This window comes from Bombina bombina, chromosome 6 (genome assembly GCF_027579735.1).
Source record: "Bombina bombina isolate aBomBom1 chromosome 6, aBomBom1.pri, whole genome shotgun sequence".
Taxonomy (NCBI): domain Eukaryota; kingdom Metazoa; phylum Chordata; class Amphibia; order Anura; family Bombinatoridae; genus Bombina; species Bombina bombina.
In genome coordinates this window covers 471,241,922-471,255,817 of record NC_069504.1, presented here as the reverse complement: position 1 = coordinate 471,255,817, position 13,896 = coordinate 471,241,922, and the positions used below count along the sequence as shown (strand labels likewise).

The 13,896-nt window shown below is 37.4% G+C and overlaps 1 protein-coding gene across 1 annotated transcript in view; it reads right to left on the bottom strand.

The window, feature by feature from the left end:
- Positions 1-6,354: 6,354 nt before the first annotated feature.
- PSTPIP1 (proline-serine-threonine phosphatase interacting protein 1) overlaps positions 6,355-13,896 on the bottom strand; it is a 264,296-nt gene continuing 256,754 nt past the window's right edge. The window contains exon 15 of the mRNA XM_053717260.1: positions 6,355-6,943. Coding sequence (XP_053573235.1) covers positions 6,812-6,943 — 132 coding nt within the window. The 3' untranslated portion in view covers positions 6,355-6,811. The remainder of the gene's footprint in view (positions 6,944-13,896) is intronic.

Here is a 13,896-nt window from a genome sequence, read left to right as displayed (position 1 = left end):
GTTTTGTGTAAACTAAACAAAACAGCATAATAGAACAAACCATGGAATGTGTAATAGACTATAGTGCAGTTTTATATGTAAGGAGGTGGAATGTCACAAATTTAAGTAGCTGATCTGAGTTATGGTGACACAGCTGAGAAACTACACCTAATTGCTTTTAGTTAAGTTAACAAAGTCATTCTGACTATTTTATGAAACACTGATGCGAACAGACGGCTATTGCATTCTCTAATATTGCCATTTAGCCAATAAATAAATTATAGTGAAAGAATTGCAAAAGTGCTCAGCCAATAGAATGCGAGCTCAATCTGATTGGCTGATTGGATCAGCCAATCCGATTGAACTTGAATCTGATTGGCTGATTCAATCAGCCAATCAGATTTTTCCTACCTTAATTCCGATTGGCTGATAGAATCCTATCAGCCAATCGGAATTCGAGGGACGCTATCTTGGATGACGTCATTTAAAGGAACCTTCATTCGGACTTAGGACGTCGTTAGAAGAGGATGGATCCGCGTCGGCTACTTCAAGATGGTCCCGCTCCGCGCCGGATGGAAGAAGATAGAAGATGCCGCTTGGATGAAGATGTCTACCGGTCCGGATGCCCTCTTCTTGCCGGATAGGATGAAGACTTCGGAGCCTCTTCTGGACCTCTTCTTGCCGGATAGGAGGAAGACTTCGGACCCTCTTCTGGACGGATCGGTGATACTCGGCGTGGTGAAGACAAGGTAGGAAGATCTTCAGGGGCTTAGTGTTAGGTTTTTTAAGGGGGGTTTGTGTTAGATTAGGGGTATGTGGGTGGTGGGTTGTAATGTTGGGGGGGTATTGTATGTTTATTTAAATGCAAAAAAGCTGTTTTCTTTGGGGCATGCCCCGCAAAAGGCCCTTTTAAGGGCTGGTAAGGTAAAAGAGCTGTTAAATTTTTATTTTAGAATAGGGTAGGGCATTTTTTTTATTTTGGGGGGCTTTGTTATTTTTTTAGGGGGCTTAGAGTAGGTGTAATTAGTTTAAAATTCTTGTAATCTTTTTTTATTTTTTGTAATTTGGTGTTTGTTTTTTTTGTAATTTAGTGTTTTTTTTTGTAATTTAGTTTAGTTGATTTAATTGTAGATAATTGTAGATAGTTTATTTAATTTATTGATAGTGTCGTGTTAGGTTTAATTCTAACTTAGGTTAGGATTTATTTTACAGGTAATTTTGTAATTATTTTAACTAGGTAGCTATTAAATAGTTCTTAACTATTTAATAGCTATTGTACCTAGTTAAAATAAATACAAAGTTGCCTGTAAAATAAATATTAATCCTAAAATAGCTACAATATAATTATTATTTATATTGTAGCTATATTAGGGTTTATTTTACAGGTAAGTATTTAGCTTTAAATAGGATTAATTTATTTAATAAGAATTATTTTATTTAGTTAGAATAAAATTATATTTAACTTAGGGGGGGTGTTAGGGTTAGAGTTAGACTTAGTTTTAGGGGTTAATACATTTATTAGAGTAGCGGTGAGGTCCGGTCGGCAGATTAGGGGTTAATAATTGTAGGTAGGTGGGGGCGGCAGATTAGGGGTTAATAAATATAATATAGGGGTCGGCGGTGTTAGGGGCAGCAGATTAGGGGTACATAGGGATAACGTAGTTTGCGGCGGTGTACGGAGCGGCAGATTAGGGGTTAAAAATAATATGCAGGGGTCAGTGATAGCGGGAGCGGCAGATTAGGGGTTAATAAGTGTAAGGCTAGGGGTGTTTAGACTCGGGGTACATGTTAGGGTGTTAGGTGCAGACTTAGGAAGTGTTTTCCCATAGGAAACAATGGGGCTGGGTTAGGAGCTGAACGCTTTTTTGCAGGTGTTAGGTTTTTTTTTTCAGCTCAAACTGCCCCATTGTTTCCTATGGGGGAATCGTGCACGAGCACGTTTTTGAAGCTGGCCACGTCCGTAAGCACCGCTGGTATTGAGAGTTGCAGTGGTGGTAAATATGCCTGTACGCTCCCTTTTTGGAGCCTAACGCAGCCCTTCTGAGAACTCAAAATACCAGCGTTGTTTAAAAGGTGCGGGGGGGGGGGGGAAAGCATGCGTAGCTAACGCACCCCTTTGGCCGCAGAACTTTAAATCTAGGCGTTAGTTTGTGCTTGTGCAAACGTGTTTACTTTCAACTTGTAATAAGCACTCCACTTGTAATCTAGCCCTATATAGCGCCCTCTTTCACCACTTTAAATGTTTAGGGTTAAATACATCGGTATTGGTTTATGATGCCTACATACTGCCAAATTCTTGGGAGCATTTACAGTAGTTTGAAAGGTTGGGTTGTGATGTATATATAAAGCTAGGCTATAATGCTTTCCCAATGCCTATGTATCTTATATGACCTGATGGGGTTATGATAGACTCTCAATATACTAGCCATTATTGTACAGCGCTATATAGGACTTTTTATTTACCTGTACTGCTTGAAAACCAGAGTAGCAGACAATTCAGAGCTAAAGCACTGCAGATGACTGCAGAGGTACAAATATAAATGCCTCACATCAAGCCTGTGCTTTTTCCAAACCACCCTTATATCTATCTCTTGCTATGCCATCTCTATACTGAATAGTAAACTAATTCAAAGTGCGACTTAAAATCTGTCACTGTACTTAAACTTAAAATATTGAGGTTGCACTTCATTAAAGCTAAATGAAGAGAGAGAGAAAAATGCAGAACTTACGTGTGACATTACTAAAATGTCATCTACTTATGTGCTGATTATTGGAGATATTTTACATAAGTGGCAGGAAAGGGTGATGAGAAGTTAATGCAGCATGCTAGATTTTCGGGCAGAAGGACGTGGTATACATATAGGTGAGGATTCATTTTGGAACATACAGCAAGCAAGTTCCTCTGGTCAAATTCAACTGGCAACAACTAGCCAGGTGGTCATCAAAATCTGCCAGGGGGTGCACCCAGGGATTTAACCATGAGGATACATTTTTAAAAGTTAATTGGTATTAGTGGTTAACTAAACTGGAGTCAAGACAATAAGATAAGATTGGAAGTGTTGGACAAGACAATATAAACAGGAGAAACAAATATAAAACACTAATTTCAGATCTCAGGTGAATGAAAGTTGTTCCTTCAGTTCCAATATGCTAGAAGACCACATTTCTGTAGTGACAAAACTTGCGAAATCCCCAGACTCACAGGCAAACTTTAGACCCATATTACTACTTAATGTTGATCTTAAATTATTTGCAAAAATCCTTGCCAATTGTCTTAACAAGTACATTTCTTCTCTAAGTCACCCTGGCAAGGTTGGTTTTATACTGTGGAGAGAGGCCAAGGACAAAACTACTGAAGCACACATTTTTCCTTTATACATATGATTAAAAAGTATTTGATTGGGTATACTGGTCTTTTCTTAATTTAACCCTCCAACATTTAGTTTTTTTTTCCGACTACTTATTACCAGTTTTTTTTCATTATATTCTACCCCTACTGCAAAGGTTAAAGGGATAGAAAGGTCAACATTGAAATGTGCAAAAAAGCATTTAAGTTGGAAATAGACAAGACGTATGCTGTCGGCATTTAGCGAGGTCGGCCGTTAATAAATCTACCCCCAAGACTGGACCTCTAAAAACCTCTCCTGGCTAGATAGGATCCACTTGAATAAGATGACTCTCTTACCCACGGTATTCTACATATTCCAGGCATTACCAATTCCCCTATTGAAATCCTACATTCCTAGACTACAGTTCAGATTCTAACTTTGTTTGGAAGGGGAAACCTCCTATAGCTAAACAAACTTTATATACATCTAATAGAGGAGATTTAGATATGTCCAATAATTGAATGGTGTAAGAAGACAAACGCTGGGTCAGGTTAGAACATGCTCTAACCTCAATCCCCCAATTTGGCAGTAGTTGCTGGTTACCCACCACCAATATAGTTAGTCAATCTGGACAGAACCCTTTAATACATTAAACATTTTGCATCTGGACTTACATCTGTAAGAATAAACCGAAAATGTCTACTATATTTTGTAAGTTAGCATTAAGAAGTAGGCACAATAATTAGAACAAGCATTGAACAAAGGACAAGACACTAGGCATGTGCTGTTGTTATACTGTGTTTTATGTGTTTTACAGTTTCCCTCTTTTGGAAAAATGCGCTATAGTTTCATGTTCCTTTTTTGCTGCCTCTTGTCTCTATAGCAAACTACTTTATTCATTTACTCCTTCCCACTCACCACCTGCACTATTCATTAGCCCATCTCTTTTACCCTCACCTCCCTTTTGCTCTCATGAACTTTACACATTCCTAAACACTTTCTCCTCTCTGCACCTCATCCCCACATCAGTCTCAATGCTGCAAATCTGTATCTCATCTTATGTCACTCTCCCTCTTGCTCATACTAGCTGCTGGCGATATCTCCCCTAATCTTGGTCCCACACAACGTCCTTGCCTCGCCCACCCATGTGTGCCTTTCCATGGCCGTAGAAAACAATACTCTGGTAACCTTACTCAAATTCCTCTTAACTAAAGCCAACACCCCCTTCTCTTGTGCACTCTGGAATGCTTGCTCTGTTTGCAACAAGCTCACTTCTATCTATGACCTCTTAATCACCCACTCCATCATCAACCTTCTGGCTTTCACAGAAACCTGGCTCTCTCCTTCAAACACAGCATACACTGCTGCATTATCTAACCTCAGTTCATCTCCTCCTTTGTTATCCCTTGAACCTCCTTAGCATGTAAGCCTATGAGTCCAGCTGTTTGTAGATCACCTTCATGAGAATTGATTACAACAGTGCAACTCTCGGCAGGGCCCTCTACCCACTTGATCCCTATAAAAGTTACCTTGCATATCATGCCTATGTTTGTAGTGCTACAGAATCTGTTGGTGCTCTACAAATAACTGATAATAATAATACCACTCCCTCCTCTCACACTCCAAATAACCCAGATTTCCCTGTAATATTATTATACCATCCTTGAATCGATTCTTAATGTTTTATCTTTACTACTACTACCATTTTATCTTATAACAGATAACTCCAAATTGAAAGACAGACAGAATATAGGTATGTTAGAAGATATTCTTCTACAACCTTGGTTTCACTAACATCAACGTAACCATTATATAAGCACCAGTAAATAGAGATATTCTTTCTTGAGATCACTTATACCTTTCAAGAGATTATGCTCTACAATCCCTCCTATCAGACAAGCTTTATCATTAACTTCTCTATTACCCTCACAGACAAACAGGCCACATCCACTAACTAGTTTGGAATTGTGTCTTTCGGAACACAGCTAAATCCTCTGTATCATCTTAAATCCTTACAAAAAATGTATACATTATTGGTGATGTGGTACCATTTTTCAGGAGATTCTGATAGATGATGGATTGGTTGTGGTAACAAATGCTCATTATTTCATGTTATCCAACCCTTTTTGAGAAATGTACTCCAGCAAATAAACTCCATCCATGGTAGTCATATTCCTAATAATTATATACTCTTCATTTTCAACATACACTCAAAGCTAAAATGCAAAGTAGAAATCCTGACACTTGTATCTTGGGAAGCTCAGGTATAACAAATGTTAATACTAGAACGTTATAGATACTTATGCTCAAATTGTTTAGTCGTATCTGAATTAATGTATTCAATGTGGCATAATTCTCGTATAATTCAGTCTCAACCCCATTCTAGAGGAATACTTGAGATTCTCAGACCCTTATGGAGAAAACGGATTTCAAGTAGCTGATCTCATCAGTCTCTGACACGTCTTACTTTATGGGCAATACCGACATATTAATTGTCTGTTTAATAATAATAGATTGGTTACGTTAGTTGTGAAATTATAACTGTCCAAAATTGGATGGAACAGATTGGTGTGTTGTCATGAACACTTCTGCTGTCTGGGTTAAACAGTACCTTTTTGTTTATAATATTTGGAACGTTTTGACATCACCAATCGAAAACTATTATACAGAACAATGCTGAACTGACTGACTATTTTTATATATTGCATTTAAATCCTGAGCAGCATTTGGACATTCCAGGGATATTTGACTCGATTTAATGTGAGCTGATTTATCTTCATTTATAAAATGGTTTGTATGTTAATGATGTTCACTTTGTACTATGTAGATCACTTTATTTTCAATAAACCATGAAACAAATAGTATGCCGGGGCTGCACATTCAACTGAATTTTGTATCTCTCTAAGCCAAACAAAATATAATGGAAGAGAACATATCATTTATTTACATGCAGAATTAATGGACTTACTTGTTCAATGGCACAGGGCAATCATTGAGAAATAAAAACTGAGAACTTTAAAGATTAAAAAAAAAATAGGCACAATGATTTCATTCATTTTTAAACAAATGTTTCTTCTTTATTGTACACTATTATTATTTACAAAGTGTTTACTTAAATCAATAAATCTGTGCAAGCATATCCTTTAATGAATATGTTCAGTTAATTAAGTCAGACAAAATTAAACCTATTCTACATTGATCATAGACTGGCAGGAAGACGTTTTATGATTTATTCAATGAAAAGTTTTTTTTTATCATCAAAAGGCAAAGATATATTTATGCTGAACTGCAAAATGAAGCCTTGTTTAAAACATATGGTATTTGGGAGTTTTTATTTATTAATGCATTTATTTATTTTAAACTGTACAATATTTGTGCATGATATACTGCACATAATGTCATCAATAGTCTTAAACAGTTAGGAAATCCTTGTAGCCATGCTGTCATATGCTTATAGACAAAGACAACTTGTATGACACACACGACACCTTTTCCTGCCACCTTTAAAGTTTTTCAAGGTAAGAGCCAGGTACCAAGCCTATACATCCATTTCTCTTGACTGTCCACCAACCATCATCTCCCTCCTCTATCACAGTGACCACATCTCCAGCTGTGATGTTCATTTCATCAGTATTCTGAAAAGGATGGTAAATAAATAAGCATGGTTGAATGTTTAAAAGCTTTTTGTCGTTATGAGAAATACTGAATTTTGTTTGCACTATTAATAACATGTATAGTATACTTCATTAGAGAAAATCCTTTACTCAGGGGCGAAACTACAGGGGGTGCAGAGGTTCAAATTGCGACTGGGCCCCCAAGGGAGGGGGCCTAGCTTAAAAAAAAATAGTAAAAAACGTTGACCTGCCACTGCCTGCACTGATATCATGTGAGTGTGACATGATGCCTCACTAGTTTCTCTGACTACTGGGGTTAGTCTTTCTGTTTTACCCATTGGTGTTTATGTGTGTATGTATGTATGTATGTATGTGACTGTGTATGTATTTATGCATGTATGTGTGTGAGTGTTTTTATTTGTGGAACCAGCAAATTACAGACCTTGTTACTACAGCATGGGGGGGGAGGGGGTAAAAGGTGTCACTATACAGTACCACTATATACAGTATGGGGGGGGGGCTGGTCCATGTCACAGACTACTGTGGTCACTTTATAAAGTACTGGGGCAGGTAGGGTCAGGCCAGCCATCTCACCGGCAGATTACAGACTGTGTCACTGACTCACTTCATACAGTACTGGTCGGTTAAACAGTGTCACTATATACAGTAATAGGGGGTCAGACCATCTCATAGACTGTGGGCACAGAGTACCTCCTTTTGCAGGCATGTAATCTGATTCACATGTTTTTCCTGTGTTAAATGTTAAAAAAAAAAAAAAAGGATATGTATCAAATTCACTTTTTTTTTTTTTTTTGGGGGGGGGGCTTTCTTTCATGTAATTAGCAAGAGTCCATGAGCTAGTGACGTATGGGATATACATTCCTACCAGGAGGGGCAAAGTTTCCCAAACCTCAAAATGCCTATAAATACACCCCTCACCACACCCACAAATCAGTTTTTACAAACTTTGCCTCCTGTGGAGGTGGTGAAGTAAGTTTGTGCTAGATTCTACGTTGATATGCGCTCCGCAGCAGGTTGGAGCCCGGTTTTCCTCTCAGCGTGCAGTGAATGTCAGAGGGATGTGAAGAGAGTATTGCCTATTTGAATTCAATGATCTCCTTCTACGGGGTCTATTTCATAGGTTCTCTGTTATCGGTCGTAGAGATTCATCTCTTACCTCCCTTTTCAGATCGACGATATACTCTTATATTTACCATTACCTCTACTGATTCTCGTTTCAGTACTGGTTTGGCTTTCTACTACATGTAGATGAGTGTCCTGGGGTAAGTAAGTCTTATTTTCTGTGACACTCTAAGCTATGGTTGGGCACTTTTATATAAAGTTCTAAATATATGTGTTTAAACATTTATTTGCCTTTATTCAGGATGTTCAATGTTCCTTTTTTTCAGACAGTCAGTTTCATATTTGGGATAATGCATATGAATAATTCAATTTTTTCTTACCTTAAAATTTGACTTTTTTTCCTGTGGGCTGTTAGGCTTGCGGGGGCTGAAAATGCTTCATTTTATTGCGTCATTCTTGGCGCTGACTTTCTTGGCGCAAAAATTTTCTTGTCATTTCCGGCGTCATACGTGTCGCCGGAAGTTACGTCATTTAGGCGCCAAATAATGTGGGCAGCTTTTTTGGCGCTAAAAAATTTGAGCGTCATTGTTGTCTCCACAATATTTAAGTCTCATTATTTATTGCTTCTGGTTGCTAGAAGCTTGTTCATTGGCATTTTTTTCCCATTCCTGAAACTGTCATTTAAGGAATTTGATCAATTTTGCTTTATATGTTGTTTTTTCTATTACATATTGCAAGATGTCTCAGATGGACTCTGAATCAGAAGCCACTTCTGGAAAAACGCTTAACTGAGTTTCAGTTCTACCAAAGCTAAGTTCATTTATTTTAATGTTATAAATCTTTAGCTATGGTTTGTAATAAGTTATTTTGTTATACTTTTACATGCGGAATCCATTAGTATTTATGCTTTATATATTTTCTTTTCTTACAAGAAATATTTAGAAGACTTATAAGAAATATTTTTCTGATTCTATGTTAAAGGCTTTGTCTGACTTTGTGCCTTCTAATAAAATTTTTAGGTCTTTTTCACATTCTTTTTTAATTATTGAAGTTTCAAATGACCAACAACATACTGATTTATCCTTCTCTGATGATGTTTTTTTCTCTTTCAGAAATTTTCTTCATCAGATATTGACACAAATCTACTTTTTTATTATTTTTCTATTATTAAAGTGTTGAAAAGGTGTTGATTATTTTGGATATTAAGGTAACTAGTTCTTTAAGACTAGCTGACATTATTTCTGCCTATTTATTTCTTCTGTGTTTTCAGAGGTTTTCTTTCCCCATTCCCTAGTATAGGGAATGGAATAGGCTGAGAATTTTCTTTTATTCCTTCTTCAAAGGTTTTAAACTATATTCTTTGCCAGCAGTTAAACTCAATTTGGAGGGTTCTCCAATTTATTGGGGCTATCTCTAATTCTACTAATTATGCTATTGTTTCTATAGCAAAATAGTATTTATTTTCCTTTAGATAGTTGTATCTTATTTATGGAAAATTATTTAGTTTCAGGTACTTTTCTTGGTCCTGTGATTTATTTGGATATTGCAATTGCTTCATTTTCTCTGTTTACTTTAAGATCAAGTATCAGATTATGATTTAATTTAGCATTGTTAAGGGACAACATTTACTAGACTAGGTGCTGTTGCATTTGTCTTGTTGTTTTGCATTTATTGATTATGCAAGTCCACTGTATTGGCTGGTCCTTTAAACTGGACTATCATGCTAATAATTTCATTTGTGTCTTCATTTTATTGAATATTTTCGCAAATGAGGGTTAATCTATGTCTTTAGCTTTTTTTAGCTAGAAGAATTTTGTGATGTTTTTAAAAAAAAACAAAAAAAAAACATATTTCTTTCGTTTTAAGATAATCAATTATTTGTTTTATAATTGGATTCAATTCTTAACTGTTACTCTGGGCTTCAAGGTTGAGTTCTAAGACTAAAACTTTAAGCTTATACTGGTTTGGTTGTTCTTATTAAGGAACGAATTCCTGAGTTCTTTCCCAAGTAACATGTCTATAATTGGAGTTTGAAATCAGCTCCCTAATTTTGCGATGTACGTGCCGTATTCCAGCTTGGCTGGTAAGGGGCAGGTTAAGGCTTCTTTGAAATTTATTTTGTCCAAATTTCTTTGATTTTATTCCAGTATGGCTAACACTTTCTTTAACTGTGTTTCTGTCCTATATATTTTAGGTACATGGGGTTCAAGCGCTGCTCAGACCTGGAATCTTCTGGGGTATTTCTTCCAGTTCCTTTTGAGGATCCGGGTTTTGGAGTTTTATTCAAACTATTTTGCCTTTTTATGGTCATTGATAGCATTATTTGTTTTCATTAGATACAATAAATGCATATTTTCATTTTTCTGTTTTCATTCAGATTATTTTCTGAGGATGCGGAATATCATATGATTCACTTACTCTTCAGGACATAGTTAGAGGATCTTCTTTTCAAAAGCTCTTGATTCCTCACACAAGGGTCACCTTTTTTAGGTTTCCAGATAGTTTGTGTCACTATCCTTGCCTCTATCAGACAAGGGATAATGTTATTGGGTTCCATCTATCGGTACCTTTAGTCTCTATTATTTCCTTCAGTTGCTATATATGCATAAAAGTTTTAGGTCTTATGGCCACAGCATTGGATTCAATTCCCTTTGCTCATTTTCACTAGAAAGAACCTTTCCAGTCTTTTATAAGTGTTGTTTCTTCAAGAACATGGTTGGAGGATCAATTTACCAAAAAGTTTGTTTGATTCCTCAGACAAGGGTAACCTTTTTAGGTTTCCTGATAGATTCAGTGTTCTTGATTCTGTCTCTGACGGACAAGAGGCGTCTGAAATTGGTTTCAGCTTATCGAAATCTTCAGTCTCAATCTTTCCCTTCGGTAGCCTTATGCATGGAAATTCTAGGTCTTATGACTGCTGCATTGGACGCGATCCCCTTTGCTCGTTTTCACATGCGACCTCTTCAGCTCTGTATGCTGAACCAGTGGTGCAGGGATTATACAAAGATATCTCAATTAATATCTTTAAAACCGATTGTTCGACACTCTCTGACGTGGTGGACAGACCACCATCGTTTAGTTCAGGGGGCTTCTTTTGTTCTTCCAACCTAGACTGTGATCTCAACAGATGCAAGTCTGACAGGTTGGGGAGCTGTATGGGGGTTTCTGACAGCACAAGGGGTTTGGGAATCTCAGGAGGCGAGATTACCAATCAACATTTTTGGAACTCCGTGCAATTTTCAGAGCTCTTCAGTCGTGGCCTCTTCTAAAGAGAGAGTCGTTCATTTGTTTCTAGACGGACGATGTCACAACCGTGGCATATGTCAATCATCAAGGAGGAACTCACAGTCCTCTGGCTATGAAAGAAGTCTCTCGAATACTTGTATGGGCGGAATCCAGCTCCTGTCTAATTTCTGCGGTTCATATCCCAGGTATAGACAATTGGGAAGCGGATTATCTCAGTCGCCAAATGCTACATCCGGGCGAATGGTTTCTTCACCCAGAGGTATTTCTTCAGATTGTTCAAATATGGGGACTTCCAGATATAGATCTGATGGCTTCTCATCTAAACAAGAAGCTTCCCAGGTATCTGTCCAGATCCAGGGATCCTCAGGCGGAAGCAGTGGATGCATTGTCACTTCCTTGGAAGTATCATCCTGCTTATATCTTTCCGCCTATAGTTCTTTTTCCAAGATTCTAAAGGAACGTTCGTTTATTCTGCTGGTGGCTCCAGCATGACCTGTCAGGTTTTGGTATGCGGATCTTGTCCGGATGGCCACTTGCCAACCGTGGACTCTTCCGTTAAGACCAGACCTTCTTTCGCAAGGTCCTTTTTTCCATCAGGTTCTCAAATCTTTAAATTTGAAGGTATGGAGATTGAACGATTGATTCTCAGTCATAGAGGTTTCTCTGACTCTGTGATTAATACTATGTTACAGGCTCATAAAACTGTATCTAGGAAGATATATTATCGAGTCTGGAAGATTTACATTTCTTGGTGTTTTTCTCATCATTTTTCTTGGCATTCTTTTAGAATTCCTAGAATTTTACAGTTTCTTCAGGATGGTTTGGATAAGGTTTGTCTGCAAGTTACTTGAAAGGTCAAATCTCTGCTCTTTCTGTTCTTTTTCACAGAAAGATTGCTAGTCTTCCTGATATTTATTGTTTTGTACAAGCTTTGGCTCGTATAAAACCGGTTATTAAGTCAATTTCTCCTCCTTGGAGTTTGAATTTGGTTCTGGGGGCTCTTCAAGCTCCTCCGTTTGAACCTATGCATTCGCTGGACATTAAATTACTTTCTTGGAAAGTTTTGTTTCTTTTGGCCATCTCTTCTGCTAGAAGAGTTTCTGAATTATCTGCTCTTTCTTGTGAGTCTCCTTTTCTGATTCTTCATCAGGATAAGGCGGTGTTGCGAACTTCTTTTAAATTTTTACCTAAGGTTGTGAATTCTAACAACATTAGTAGAGAAATTGTGGTTCCTTCATTGTGTCCTAATCCTAAGAATTCTAAGGAAAAGTCGTTGCATTCTTTGGATGTAGTTAGAGCTTTGAAATATTATGTTGAAGCTTCTAAGGATTTCCGAAAGACTTCTAGTCTATTTGTTATCTTTACCGGTTCTAGGAAAGGTCAGAAGGCTTCTGCCATTTCTTTGGCATCTTGGTTAAAATCTTTGTTTCATCATGCCTATGTCGAGTCGGGTAAAACTCCGCCTCAAAGGATTACAGCTCATTCTACTAGGTCAGTTTCTACTTCCTGGGCGTATAGGAATGAAGCTTCAGTTGATCAGATTTGCAAAGCAGCCACTTGGTCTTCTTTGCATACTTTTACTAAATTCTACCATTTTGATGTGTTTTCTTCTTCTGAAGCAGTTTTTGGTAGAAAAGTACTTCAGGCAGCTGTTTCAGTTTGATTCTTCTGCTTATAATTTCAGTTTTTTTCATTATAAGATTTAAACTTTATTTTGGGTGTGGATTTTTTCAGCGGAATTGGCTGTCTTTATTTTATCCCTCCCTCTCTAGTGACTCTTGCGTGGAAGATCCACATCTTGGGTAGTCATTATCCCATACGTCACTAGCTCATGGACTCTTGCTAATTACATGAAAGAAAACATAATTTATGTAAGAACTTACCTGATAAATTCATTTCTTTCATATTAGCAAGAGTCCATGAGGCCCACCCTTTTTTGTGGTGGTTATGCTTTTTTTGTATAAAGCACAATTATTCCAATTCCTTATTTTTTATGCTTTCGCACTTTTTTCTTATCACCCCACTTCTTGACTATACGTTAAACTGATTTGTGGGTGTGGTGAGGGGTGTATTTATAGGCATTTTGAGGTTTGGGAAACTTTCCCCCTCCTGGTAGGAATGTATATCCCATACGTCACTAGCTCATGGACTCTTGCTAATATGAAAGAAATGAATTTATCAGGTAAGTTCTTACATAAATTAGGTTTTTTAGATTCTTGCACCTGGGCCCTGTGGTTTCTAGTTACGCCTCTTACTGTCTGCAGATATTGTTCATTTAAATAAAAGTATATTGTTGAACATGGTACAGAAGCAACAATATACTTTTATTTAAATGAACAATATCTGCAGACAGTAAGAGGCGTAACTAGAAACCACAGGGCCCAGGTGCAAGAATCTAAGAAGGCCCCCCCCAAAAAAAAGAAGTGAATTTGATACATATCTTTTTTTAACATTTAACACAGGAAAAATATGTGAATCAGATTACATGCCTGCAAAAGGAGGTACCCTGTTCCCACAGTCTGTGAGATGGTCGGACCCCTATTACTGTATATAGTGACACTGTTTTTGGGAAACACTGGTCTAGAGCAACAGCCTAGCAATGATGTAGTAGACCGTGCAAACTCACTAAGTGCAGTATAGCATAG